The sequence below is a fragment of the Eucalyptus grandis genome, chromosome 6, assembly GCF_016545825.1.
Source record: "Eucalyptus grandis isolate ANBG69807.140 chromosome 6, ASM1654582v1, whole genome shotgun sequence".
In the NCBI taxonomy this organism is placed as follows: Eukaryota; Viridiplantae; Streptophyta; class Magnoliopsida; order Myrtales; family Myrtaceae; genus Eucalyptus; species Eucalyptus grandis.
The window spans coordinates 21,491,907-21,504,784 of record NC_052617.1 but is presented as its reverse complement, the minus strand read 5'-3'; the positions used below and the strand labels follow the sequence as shown (position 1 = coordinate 21,504,784).

General features: G+C 43.2%; 3 protein-coding genes across 3 annotated transcripts; 2 read left to right on the top strand and 1 right to left on the bottom strand.

Annotated features, from left to right (window-relative positions):
• Window positions 1-3,541: 3,541 nt before the first annotated feature.
• Window positions 3,542-6,008, top strand: LOC104448893 (pentatricopeptide repeat-containing protein At2g33680). The gene has a single exon (XM_010062831.3). It carries the CDS (start codon window positions 3,726-3,728, stop codon window positions 5,889-5,891), a length of 2,166 nt encoding a protein of 721 aa, XP_010061133.2. The 5' UTR covers window positions 3,542-3,725; the 3' UTR covers window positions 5,892-6,008.
• A 76-nt stretch (window positions 6,009-6,084) lies between these two features.
• LOC104451663 (tRNA pseudouridine synthase A) lies at window positions 6,085-8,759 on the top strand. Its single transcript, XM_010066271.3, has 2 exons — window positions 6,085-7,989; window positions 8,092-8,759. The coding sequence occupies exons 1-2, from the start codon at window positions 6,749-6,751 to the stop codon at window positions 8,381-8,383; spliced, it is 1,533 nt and encodes a 510-aa protein (XP_010064573.2). The 5' UTR covers window positions 6,085-6,748; the 3' UTR covers window positions 8,384-8,759.
• A 1,848-nt stretch (window positions 8,760-10,607) lies between these two features.
• LOC104448892 (protein GDAP2 homolog) lies at window positions 10,608-12,472 on the bottom strand. The gene is made up of 3 exons (XM_010062830.3): window positions 12,081-12,472; window positions 11,704-11,968; window positions 10,608-11,406 (listed from the first exon to the last, which is right to left on the bottom strand). Exons 1-3 carry the CDS (start codon window positions 12,229-12,231, stop codon window positions 11,178-11,180), a joined length of 645 nt encoding a protein of 214 aa, XP_010061132.2. The 5' UTR covers window positions 12,232-12,472; the 3' UTR covers window positions 10,608-11,177.
• Between the last annotated feature and the right edge of the window lie 406 nt (window positions 12,473-12,878).

Genomic DNA, 12,878 nt, shown 5'->3' with positions numbered 1-12,878 from the left:
TGAGGACCAAATAGGAATTTGAAAATATTAGTGATTGCATAATTGGAAGAAAAAAATTCATTAACCTTTAGAGAAATGACACAAGCCCAAGGCAAGATAGGTCCTGCCTTAAGTTTTAGGCTTTGCCAATGCTGCCTCTTTCCTTCAAGTGATCTAAAATGTTTTACCAAACACCTAGCTTTTACTTGAGACTTTGAAGGGCTCAAAATCCCTTAGATTAGCTTAACCAAACGTCGCAATAGTCTTTCGCACTTTTAATAAACAATAATGCAATCCTATAAACAAAGTACCGAGTATTAGTGTGCTTATTATATTCACATATTGAAACCCGCCCGGTATCAGTTAAGGAACAGACATATGTGGATTAAGCGCACATCATATGTTTGATTCCTTGCCTATGTAGATAACCTAACATAAGGATAACTTAATCGGATTTTAGCTGATAGCTTGCCTGATCTATGCAATTAGTAGGGTAATGGTTGGACCCGAAGTTCATCTAGAAGAGATGAAGATTTTTTATGCCAAGGAAAAGAAGAGAAGGTTAAATTGGATGGTTTATTAGGAACGGGAAGTTTGTTTGTGAGGTTCACGAAATCATGACAATTATATATTCCTTTCCATGATGATAATTCATTTGAGTGTTTTCCCTTTATGATTACACCATCATCACAGAAATTAGTTTGGGTGAAAATCCATAGAACATCCCACGAATCATGCAAACTGATTAAATGAAGTTTTCTGATTTATATAAGTGACATTTATACGCAAGTGGTGACATTCGAATAAAATGACTCCAACTCATGAATTGGATATCTCTTGTTCCGAAAATATCAGAGCTTATCCGGTTCAAATCATTTTTCTCGTGTATTTAGCAGCAATATCCCAACCTATGGTTCTTGCCAAAAATAAATAAATATCCCAACCTATGGTAATCCTGTGTCTCCTTCCTAGTTTTCTCAGATGTGATTTATATGAACAGGAACACTACGAATCTCAGACATACCATCGCAGAAGGCAAATCGCATCATGCAGTCCTTGTCCATGGCTAACCTGCAATCAGATGGGTGGTGTCTTTTCATGCGGTCACTTTTGTAGAAAATGCTATAAATAAAAAAAGTGTGTTCAATGGCTTAATTATGAGTGGATAGATATCTTTGTGTCTTCATCTTTTCAGCGCCTGCATCATTGCCAGTTTGGATTAGATGTGTCCTTTTTTTCTTTTGAGTTAATAAACAAATAAATAAATAAATAAATAAATAGACGTATAGTTTTAACATATATTACTCGCTAGTCTACAGTCCCAACTTAAAGTCCACGTGCTTCTAGATAACCTTACAGTCAAAATGGTAGAGATTCAAAGAAGATCCGTATAAAAAGATTTCTTCATTACGTGATGTGTCGAATATTTAAGTGGGTTACATGTTTTAAAATGATAAAGCTATTTTCCTGGCTAATAACGATAAATATATTTATCAAATAACGACGTGTACATACGGATGCATTAGACAGTCTCTTTAAAAGCAAGTGGAGCGATTAATTCCGTGGATTTTCTTACATTTTTCTGCACATCCTCTTTTGCGTCAATCCTGTTCATGGATAGTTCCATGAAATCCTTCTTTTTATGGCCCGACCCGTCCCCCTGTCACGGCTAGGACACCCCTTAAAGAGTGTACTCATAAAAGAGTCACATTAATTAAACATATTGAGAATAATTCCTTTCCAAAATAGTGCACCATTTGTGATCATCGAATAAAAGAAGTTAGTATTTTGCAAAGAAAAAAATTATAACAAGTCATATGTCTTGAGACACTCGTTAAGCACATTTAATTAAGAATATTTCAATTTTTGAAATAGAGATTGAACATGATACGAGAAAAAAAGCCGTGCATTTAGAATGGTAAACATTCCTTAATTTAACAGAATCTAATTACAGAAAATACAAATTTGTGTAATTCCCAACACACCATTTTTTCTTGTGCTTTGTATAACCAATGCGCTAAAAGTTAAAACATTTCTTTTTAGAGAATTTTGGATGGATGCTTTTCCGAACACTCGCTAGCTAGATCCATATTTCAAATCATGAATACTTTTTGTAAATGAATTTTTAGGAACGTCCAAGGTGCTCTAAACATTTACATATTCGAAATATTAATTACATGCGAAAAAATAATTGTTGTTGGATCCACGTGTTAATTTTTACTATGGCAGCCCCAAAGAATTGACTCTGGTCCATTAAATAAATAACTCTCTTCGCCCCTCTCTTCAAATTGATTGAATTTTGCAGCTCATCCATTCAAACATTCATCATTGTCAAAAGGAATATAACATTGGGATTATTGACTTTGCTCCCTGCCAAAGCTATGCCCTTGAGAAGAAAATCCCGAGCACAACGCATTTTGTTGACGAGTGCTTTTCAAATATTTATTAGTCATTAAATAACCGGTCAAAAATTCTTTTTTTTAATAATTTTTACTCTACCAACCGTCTCATGCCACATATAATTAAGACATGAAAGATAAACTAGTTTCCTTTAGACATTCTTGACAAGTCTACAAATTTTTTTAACTTATGTACTTATTTGACTCTCATATGAATCATGAAAAACTGAAAAACTCTATTTATTAGATGATTGGCAATTTAGTTTGCTGCAATGTCGTTTTTGTTATTAGAGAGTGGAAATGAAAACGTGTATGAGATAACGGAATAAAATTATAAGAAATTGGGATGGTAATTCATTTTCAAATTATCATATTTAGTTGAAAATTAGATATCACTTTTTTTTTTTTTTTTTATGGTTGTAATAAGTTTTGGTTGTGAAAAAAATGGTACTATAAAACTCAAGTAAATTTATATAATATATGCTAACAATATCAAGTCTATTCTAGTAAGTTTGATAATTTAGTCCCATATATCAATCTTATTTATATCCCCTTGAAATAACGGGCGAACTTGAAGACGCAATCGGGAATCGACGTGCCATGCAAGTGACGCCATGATTACGTGGTGCTTACGCAAGCAGCTTTTGAAGCTCTTTCTTCCACCAAATTACGTGCGCGTCTTTTAGTCAATTCTATTAATTTAATTAAACTTTCACTTATGATGGCTTGTATGAATAGTAATCTAGGGTTTCAAAATAGTGACAAATAATTCATGAATTTTTAATCTGTTCAACATGATTTCTAAATATAGTTCATTGTATAATGTCGTCATTGAACCTTTAGTTTATTCAGTATTGTTCCTGACCTTAAATTAAAGAAGGGTCATATTAAATATTTTTATTAGATTAAATATGGACTAAGGTTTAGGGATCATATCAAATAAATTAAAAGTTCAGGATTACGTTATATATTGGATCGACATTCAAAGATCACATTAAATAAATTAAAAATTTAAGAATGATAGATCATCTGCATCATTATCCCTTTAAAATAAAAGACAAGCCTGGACCGGACATTACAAGACCGGACGCATAATGGGCCGGCCCAAGGAAGACCCAATAAGTCGGCAATCCGGTTCGGCCCAAGCCCGAGGACGCTCCTCCGTCTTCTTCCTCTCGCCGCGTTCTCAGAGTTCCACCTCCCCGCCGCCGCCGCCGTTCGTTTCGAACTCCGATGTGAGCTCGGAGGTTCTCCAAATTTCCCTCCTCGTAGCACACACATGAATCATGATCTCTCAACCACCGCGCCGCCGCGTCGTGCTCCGCCGCGGGACGAGGAGTGAAACCGATGAGTCTCCTTCCTTCTCGGTACCGCTCCGTCTTCAACGCGCTCGTCGAGTGCACCCAGCAAAAGGACCTCCGGGGCGGGCAGTCCCTCCACGCCCGCCTCGTCCGGACCGGCGCCTCCGCCGTCACTTACCTCGCTAACGGCCTGATCAACTTCTACGCCAAGTGCGGCCGGTTGGACAAGGCCGAGCTCGTTTTCGACGGCGTGGCCGACAGGGACGTCGTCTCGTGGAACTGCCTCATCAATGGGTACTCTCGAAAGGGACCCGGTGGGTCGTCCCTCGTGATGGGGCTGTTGCTGCGCATGCGAGAGGAAAACGTCTTGCCCAACGCCCACACCTTCGCCGGCGTTTTCACCGCCGCTTCGAATGCTGTCGATGTCTCCGGTGGAAGGCAGGCGCATGCCTTGGCGATTAAGACTGCGAGCTTCGGCGATGTTTTTGTCGGGAGTTCTCTGCTGAATATGTATTGCAAGGCGGGGCTCGTGGCTGATGCCCGCAAGGTGTTTGATAGAATGCACGAGAGGAACTCGGTTTCCTGGGCCACGATGGTTTCTGGGTACGCCTCGCTGCGTATGGCTGCTGAGGCTGTTGGGCTGTTTCTGTTGATGCGTGAGGAAGGGGAAGATCAAAACGAGTTTGTTTTCACAAGTGTTCTTAGTGCGTTGACAGCTCCTGAATCTGTTGACTGTGGTAAGCAAATTCATTGTCTTGCTGCTAAAATGGGTTTGCTGTCATTTGCATCTGTTTGGAATGCTCTTGTGACGATGTATGCAAAATGTGGTGGCTTAGAGGATGCACTTCAGGCATTTGAATTTTCTACTGCTAAGAACTCGATTACGTGGTCGGCGATGATCACTGGTTATGCACAAAGTGGTGAATCTCATGAGGCCTTGAAGTTATTTTCTAGCATGCATTTTTCTGGGGTTGCTCCTAGCGAATTCACTCTTGTTGGTGTTATCAATGCTTGTAGTGACATTGGTGCTGTCAAAGAAGGAAGACAGGCCCATTGCTATTGCGTAAAACTAGGATTCGAGGTGCAGATATATATCATGACAGCTTTGGTTGACATGTATGCAAAATGTGGCTCCATTGATGATGCTAGGAAGGGATTTGATTATCTTCAAGAACCCGATGTTGTTCTGTGGACGTCCATGATTGGAGGGTATGTACAAAATGGGGAAAATGAAAGTGCGTTGTATTTATATTGTAGAATGCAGAGTGAAGGGATCATTGCTAATGAGCTAACAATGGCCAGTGTTTTAAAAGCTTGTGCAAGCCTTGCTGCTTTGGAGCAAGGCAAGCAAATGCATGCCGGAATTATTAAGCATGGTTTGGGTCTCAAAGTTCCCATTGGAAGTGCTCTGTCGAGTATGTATGCAAAGTGTGGAAGCCTTGAAGATGGGAACCTTGTTTTTAGGAGGATGCCGTCCCGTGATGTACTGTCATGGAACGCGATGATATCAGGGCTTGCTCAAAATGGCTTTGGCAACGCAGCCCTAGAACTCTTTGAGGAAATGCGGATGGAAGGTGTAAAGCCAGACTATGTAACGTTCGTGAACGTTCTCTCTGCCTGTAGCCATATGGGACTGGTAGATAGAGGTTGGGCTTACTACAAGATGATGTCTGAAGAATTTGGCATAGAGCCGAGAGTAGAGCACTATGCTTGCATGGTTGATCTCTTGAGCCGTGCCGGGAAGCTCAATGAAGCCAAGGACTTCATCGAATCGGCAACTGTCGATCACGGTCTATGTTTATGGCGGATATTGCTAGGTGCCTGTCGGAACCATCGTAACTACGACTTGGGAGTGTACGCTGGAGAGAAGCTAATGGAGTTAGGATCGCCGGAATCATCTGCCTACGTATTGCTGTCTAGCATCTATACCGCCTTGGGCAAGAGGGATGATGTGGAACGGGTCAGGAGGTTGATGAAAGCTCAGGGGGTATGTAAAGAGCCTGGATGCAGCTGGATCGAGCTGAAGAGCGGGGTTCATGTGTTTGTTGTTGGTGACCAGATGCACCCGCAGATACAGGAAATACGCTCGGAATTGCGAATTTTAAGCAAGCAAATGAAGGATGAAGGTTATCAACCAGCCCCTGATTCATTAAATTCAATTGTTTCGAGTTCAGACGATGAGGAGATGATGGGGGAGATGTGCTTTGCATAGTTGATGCCTCGCGCTACTCCTATCTTTCACTGATAAAAATGTTGTTTCTAGTTTCATGATTGAATCAGAAATCCCCTCGATAACGATTGGAAAAGAATATCTGATTTCATCCTGATCCATGGCGCACGTTCGGTACCTATTCTGTGAATCTTTGGATTCTTAGACAAGGATGAATTCCTACAGTCCATATCAGAACATGGGTTGAGAGTTCTCTTTAATAGTTCACCGTCTCTCAGTTAGAATCTCAGCCATACTCTCAATCATCGAATTAATGCATATCCTATCGTGGTCGTACCGAACTATCATATGAAGGCTCAACATGCAATCATCCTTTGAATTCCTAGCCATAGTTTTCTTTTTAATGATGAGGCGGGGTTGAGCCTCGCTAGTATATTTCACAAAGCGCACGAGAAATGACTCCTCTTACCTGGTAGACACGACTCGAAAAGTTCTGAGTAATGTCAATAATAAACTCTCGATGTACGTACCTATTTGTAAAATTAAACCTCGGGTTTGCACGAGAATTTTCAGACCTCATCAATTTTGAGATATCGCCGCGTCACGCGACATTGATGGACATAGAAGGCGAGGCAAGTGACGCTCCGTTGCATTCGGACGCATGCATAACTCACACGACACGTCGTTTTCAAATGTCTCCTCCATGTTGATGAATGAGATTCGGGGGACTAGGGTTTATCAGTCGCCAGACCCAATTCCTACGACTTTCCCTCGCTTAAAGAACCGCTAATGGAGCCGCCCACCAATCACGACAGTCCCTCGCTCGACCCCCCGCCGCCGCCGCCGAAGCCCCGCGATCGCCGCCGCGTCAGCAAGAGCCCGACCCGAAGAAGCCCAAGATGTCCTCCACCACCACCACCGACGACGACGACGAAGCCGCCCCCGCCCTTGCCGACGCTGCCGGCGCCGGCGACGAGACCACCAGGAAGCCCAGGTACAAGCGCCGCAAGGTCGCCATCTTCTTCGCGTACTGCGGCGTCGGTTACCAGGGCATGCAGAAGAACCCCGGAGCGAAGACCATCGAGGGCGACCTCGAGGAAGCCCTCTTCCTCTCCGGCGCCGTCTCCGAGGCCGACCGCGGCAACCCCAAGCGCTACGACTGGGCCCGCTCGGCCCGCACCGACAAGGGCGTGAGCGCCGTGGGGCAGGTCGTCTCGGGGCGGTTCTACATCGACCCACCCGGGCTCGTCGACCGGCTCAACTCCAACCTTAACCCGCAGATTCGGATCTTCGGGTACAAGAGGGCGACGGCGTCGTTCAGTGCCAAGAAGTTCTGCGACCGGCGCAGGTACGTGTATTTGATCCCGGTGTTTGCGCTTGATCCGAGCTCGCACCGCGACAGGGAGAGCGTGGCGGCGAGTTTGGGGTCTGGGAATGAGCTCCTTAAGTGCTTGGAGTGTTCGGAGAGAGGGCGGAAGGTTGTCGGCGTGATGGGTAAGCGCAATTTCGAGTTAAGGGGACATGTGAGTGATTCGAATGGGTGTGAAGAGGCCACTGTTGACTCCGTCGACGCCAAAGTTGAGTCGGGCATTACGTCGAACGACTGCTGTGCATTCATGGGAAATGAAGGTAAGGAGGGTATTGTTGATTCCTCGAGCAATGGCATTGATGATAAATCCATTTCCGATGTAATTGACAAGGTAGACACATCCACTATGGTGGACACCGTAGTCTCTGTGGACAGCGCACCTGCTGATTCGGATACGGGTTCAGTGCTTAATTTAGACGGCAAAATTGCAGAGACTATAGTAAATGGGGAGGAGAAACCAGTGAAAGGAAGTGAGTTTTGTTATGGGGAGGAGATGAAGGAGAGGTTCAATAGGATTTTGGGGTATTATGTGGGAAGTCACAATTTCCACAACTTCACCACCAGAACGAAAGCTGAGGATCCCTCAGCACAACGGTACATTCTTTCTTTCAACGGCAACACTGTAGTCACCGTTGAGGGTATGGAATTTGTCAAGTGTGAGGTCGTGGGTCAGAGTTTCATGCTTCATCAGATACGGAAAATGATGGGACTCGCGGTGGCAATCATGAGGAATTGTGCTCCGGAGACTCTGATTGTGAATGCCTTGCAGAAGTAAGTACGGTGGTTGCTTCTCCTTGGGTGAATGGGTTGTTTTTTTAGAGCAGTTCCCTTTGTTTTATTTGGCTATTTTGAACTTTTAGTTATCTTCCTCAGGGATGTTAAAGTCAACGTGCCAACGGCTCCTGAAGTTGGCCTGTACCTGGACGAGTGCTTTTTCACATCATATAATAACAAATGGAAGGATAGCCATGAAGAGCTCTCCATGAAAGACTACGAGAAAGAGGCAGAAGACTTTAAAATGAAACACATATACCCTCATATAGCCTTAACAGAGCACAAAGAAGGAGTTGTGGCTCTCTGGTTGCATTCTTTGAATCATCGTAACTATCCTGATTTACGTGCTGGTGACAAGCAAGAATTGACAGAAAATAAGAGCAGTGAGTAAGGGACATGGACGTGGTGAAATTTGTTTGTTTGACATGTCAGGATGCTTCTCGTTGAGATGCTTTTGCCAATCAGTCTTTGCCATCCATGTTCAGGTGACTTTGGTATTTGATCCTGACACTTATCCTGTGCAATGCTCTCTCGTTACTTAGAAGAGTTTGGAAACCTAAAAATCAGATTAAGCTTGTGCGATTTTGCGAAATTCTACATCTGTCCTATGTATGCTTAGGCTCTTGTTCGGCATCCGAGACGGCATGAGAAGCAGGCAAGTGAGCTGCAGTCACGTTTTTCTTTGCCATTTTTTTAAGCTAAACATGTCGTCGTGTCTATCTTGAGATTAAGACATTTATGAATGGCCGGAGATCTTTGCGCATTAATTGTGTTGCATCTAGGTTTGTAATTTGTCATTGAGGGTTTGGAGGAGGGACTGACTACTGACCTTGACAACGATGTTTTGGAGGTAAGTGATGCCAAATTCATATTGTAACCAGAAAGCATTCATATAGTGACTAAAGCCAACTCACTGACATTATATGCTCATATTAGTATTGTTTCCTGTTATCGCAAAACATCTAAGATTGAACTGGGTGCAATCATCTCTAACTGAGATTGCCATGGAAGAGCATCTACAGGTTGTTTAATTTATGCTGAGTGAGAATGACGTCTGGAATTCTGCAGTTCAGTTTGTCACTGTGCTTCCTGTTGATAGAAAATGCATGCTTAGCTGGTAGGTATTGTGATGGTAATCTGTTGTGGATGATTTTTTTGGTGTTTGAAATGGAAGTTTGTGAACTAGCTTTCTCGTACCTCCGAGTACATGGAAATTTCAGCTTTATTGATATGTAAAATTGTGTTCAATATGTCGGGAAAATTGTCCAATCAAAACCTATCGTACAAATGGCAATTTAGTCTTAAATTTTCAATTTTACCAATGTAGTTCAAAACATTTGCACGGAATTTCAATGTACTTTTGGTCAATTTTTGCCAAAAATTGCTGATGTGGCATATCTCCTCATTGATGATTTTTGATGAAAATTGATTAAAATTGATTAAAATGACTATATTAGAATTTCGGATAAAGGTTTATTAGGACTAAATTGGTAAGATTAAAATATTTAAAACTGAATTGTCATATGTATAATAGATTTAAAACTGATTGAATAATTTTCTCTCAATAGTCTCGCCCCCAACTTATTACGATAGGCTAATAAGAAAAAAATCCTATGTGTTCTTCGTTGGCTTTCTCTTTGTCCTTTTGTGTGTAAGTCATACTTATTGCTTTTCTTCTTTTCGCCATACACTTTGCCATGATCATCTTTCTTTTGGTGGAGTTGCATGTTAGAACTGAACTGGAAAACCAAATCGAATTTTCGTTCATTTTTTTTTTTTCTGGTTTGGGTTTCAATTTGGATAATAAAAAAAAAAAAATCATTTTTAGTCCGATTTGGTTCGGTTAACCAAAGCAAATTGAAAATCACTCCTCTTCTCAATATTACAATTTACATAATCTCTATCATTTTTCACTAAATTTCTTTTTGACATTTCAAAAAGAAAACTAGAAAATCTAACCGATCTAAACCGAGTCTTTAGTTTAGGTTATATTTGATTCAGTTTAAAGGTAATGCACACTCATAGTTTGGTTCAGTTCGGATTTTCAGGAGACCCGAACTGAACTGTTCACATCTCTAGTTGCTATAAGAGTGCTTTGGGGGATTTAGCAAATGGATGGAGTGATGTTAGGTTTATCTAAAGAAAATGATTTTCAAGATAAGCGAGCAGCACCGTAGCTTCTCGAGGATGCGAATCAAGAACAATATAAAACAAGATCGGTTCTGTTACTTGCGATCTGAGTAGGATTACACATTGTTCGAACAAGATTATATAAAGACTTACCATTTTTTTTTTGAACAGATACTACCAAATTATTCAATAAACATGTGTATATATTTCGGGAAAGAGAGTCCCCAACTATTGTCGATCATTATATATATATGGAACAAGATTGGTATCGTGACCACCGATCATTAATTTGTACACAGTAAAGAATAAGTGCTAGGAGAGCGTCTAAACCTAAGTCTAACCTAAAGAGCAAACCCTGATGAGGTTGACCATTGCAATGCGACCAACCATTCTGTAGGATGCGTTGAAAGAGATTATCATTTGGGAGAGGCTTTTGTGTGAACCGGATTGAATGCACCCCAATTTCGATGCAAGCGTTCCATCTATTCATGTGAACATCAAGACATCAAATTTTATGAATCTCACATAAAATTTACATGACATTGTATTAATCATGATCATGAATTTTTTTCCAATATGTGTAATTTTCATCAGGCATACCAATCCTATTCAACAGGGATACCTCCGTCGCATGGTGTACATAAATGATCACGCTAAGACCACATTCAGACGCACCCTAAGAAGCTGTTGCAACACCATTTGTCTTTCTCGTCGTTTGTCACCTTGGCGATGCCCCTGTACTCCTTAGACGTTCAATGCATTAAACTTGATTATGCAATATGTGGCCCCCAAAAGTCAACAGTCAACGGATCAAAGGGAAGGGAAAGCGATCCCGCACCTTTCTTTTGCGTTCGATACCGTCTCTCTCGACACGGCACACGACATGGCACACGACACGGCACACCGTGTCCCAAAACTGTTCTATGAAACATAAGCAGGTCCCCGAAGAGACCCGAACCCGAAAAAAAAAAAAAAAAAAAAACACAGAAAAATTGAAAATTAAATATTTACGAAAAATATCGACACCGTCGCTATGTTTTACTGTGAACCCGACTTCAGGCGATGCACCTCATGGAGTAGCAGGAGACGGCGGCGGGGTCCATGAAGGGCGCGCCGTGGGGGAGGCGGAGGTGGTCGCTCTCCGAGCCGTAGTCCGCCATGACGGGGCGGCGCTCCATCTCGTCGTCGATGTCGTACGCGAACTCCGGCAGCTCCACCTCGTTCCTCCTCACCTCCTCCCACAGGAACTCCACTCTGTTCACGTACTTTATCTTCTCATACAACCTGCCATGAGGAACAAAAAAATAAAAACCATCAATTTTATTTTCCGCCAATAAAGAATTTGTGATTTTACGTCCATAATGATTTCGAATATTCATCGCAACAGAAAATAAAAACTAAGAATTAAAAGAGGAAAATTTAAGGGCCGGACACTGATCGTAAAGAAAGGTTTTTTATTCGTTGGAAAATTATAATATTATCGTCTAGATTTTCGGGAAATTCCATGTCGAATGTCGATGTTTACGTTGCGAATGTCCGTCGATCCGAAACACGTCGTGAAAAACCGAAAGGGCAACTCACCCTCCGGCGAAGAGGAGGCGGCCGAAGGTGGCGAGGAAGAGGCGGGCCTGCAGCCCCGGGTGGACGAAGTACACGGCCTCGAGGTTGCGCTTGACGCCGGCGGGGATGGCCTCGTAGACCGACCGGAGGGCGGAGATCCCGGGGCAGTTCTCGCTCCTCCGGACGCCGCTGTGGACGTACACCACCGCGAACTTGCGGTCCTCCAGCTTGGGGAAGACCCCCTCCGCCAGGTGCTTCGTCAACGCCTCGACGCTCACCCACCGGGCTTTAATCATCCATCAGCAAAACAGAAGACGAGACAAAAAAAAAAAGAAATCAGGCAATGGGCAGAGATCACCATCGATAATCTTTCTTGAATGACGGTCGCGGGCATGTACCGGGGAAGAACTTGCCGACGACGCGGAGGACGGCGCGGCCGCGGCGGTCCCGGCCCTGGAGCCTGAAGAGGTCGAGCTTGTGGAGGAGGTGGCGCTGCTGGGAATCGGAGAGCGGGGCGGCGGCGGCGGCGGGGGTGGCGGGAGAATCCATGGGTGGCGCGAGGCTGAGGCGCGAGAAAAGAGAGAAAAGAGAGAGAGAGAGAGAGAGAGATTCTTCCTTTCTTCCGCCCCTTCGTCTATCTCGCTCTCTCTTTATCTTCTCCGGAGCGATGATGACGACGCGGTGGTGGTGGGGGGTGAGTTCTGGGAACGAGTTTCGATGCTGGTGGCTGAGTCGGGAGACCGAGTGGGACTCGGTGATTGATGGGCTTGGATTGATTTATTGTCTGGCTTTCCTGCGTGCTCCTGCTCTTCTTTGCAATCGGGGGTGGGGCCAGGGGTCCCCCAAGGGCTTTATCCCAACGCAGCCGCTTCTTGCGAACCTTCCTTCTTTGTTTTCTTTTGGGAACCTAAATCGAGTCGGATTTAAACCTGGCGATTCCCGGTACGATCCGTTCGCACGAGCTAATGCGTGGTTAAACGGGTTTGAACTCGATTTGAATAGATCTGTTCTGTCTTTTCAAATGCGAATCTGACGGGTTTTTAAATTGTGCTGATGTATATCATCGACTTCGGCATGGCATAATTCGCTCACGCTCTAAAGATTTGAATACTGGCTCTTTTTTTTTTTTAATCTTTTAAGGCTTTAGAACAACGGCACCCATGTCACGAAAAAGATAAGCAATCAGATTCAAAACA

Excerpts from the sequence above, each read along its gene's own strand:
- LOC104448893 (XM_010062831.3), top strand. The coding sequence starts at position 3,726 with ATGAGTCTCCTTCCTTCTCGGTACCGCTCCGTCTTCAACGCGCTCGTC.
- LOC104451663 (XM_010066271.3), top strand. The coding sequence starts at position 6,749 with ATGTCCTCCACCACCACCACCGACGACGACGACGAAGCCGCCCCCGCC. Across the intron at positions 7,990-8,091 it reads ATTGTGAATGCCTTGCAGAA|GGATGTTAAAGTCAACGTGC; the intron begins GTAAGTACGGTG and ends TATCTTCCTCAG.
- LOC104448892 (XM_010062830.3), bottom strand. The coding sequence starts at position 12,231 with ATGGATTCTCCCGCCACCCCCGCCGCCGCCGCCGCCCCGCTCTCCGAT. Across the intron at positions 11,969-12,080 it reads CGTCGGCAAGTTCTTCCCCG|CCCGGTGGGTGAGCGTCGAG; the intron begins GTACATGCCCGC and ends GGATGATTAAAG. Across the intron at positions 11,407-11,703 it reads CGCCTCCTCTTCGCCGGAGG|GTTGTATGAGAAGATAAAGT; the intron begins GTGAGTTGCCCT and ends TCCTCATGGCAG.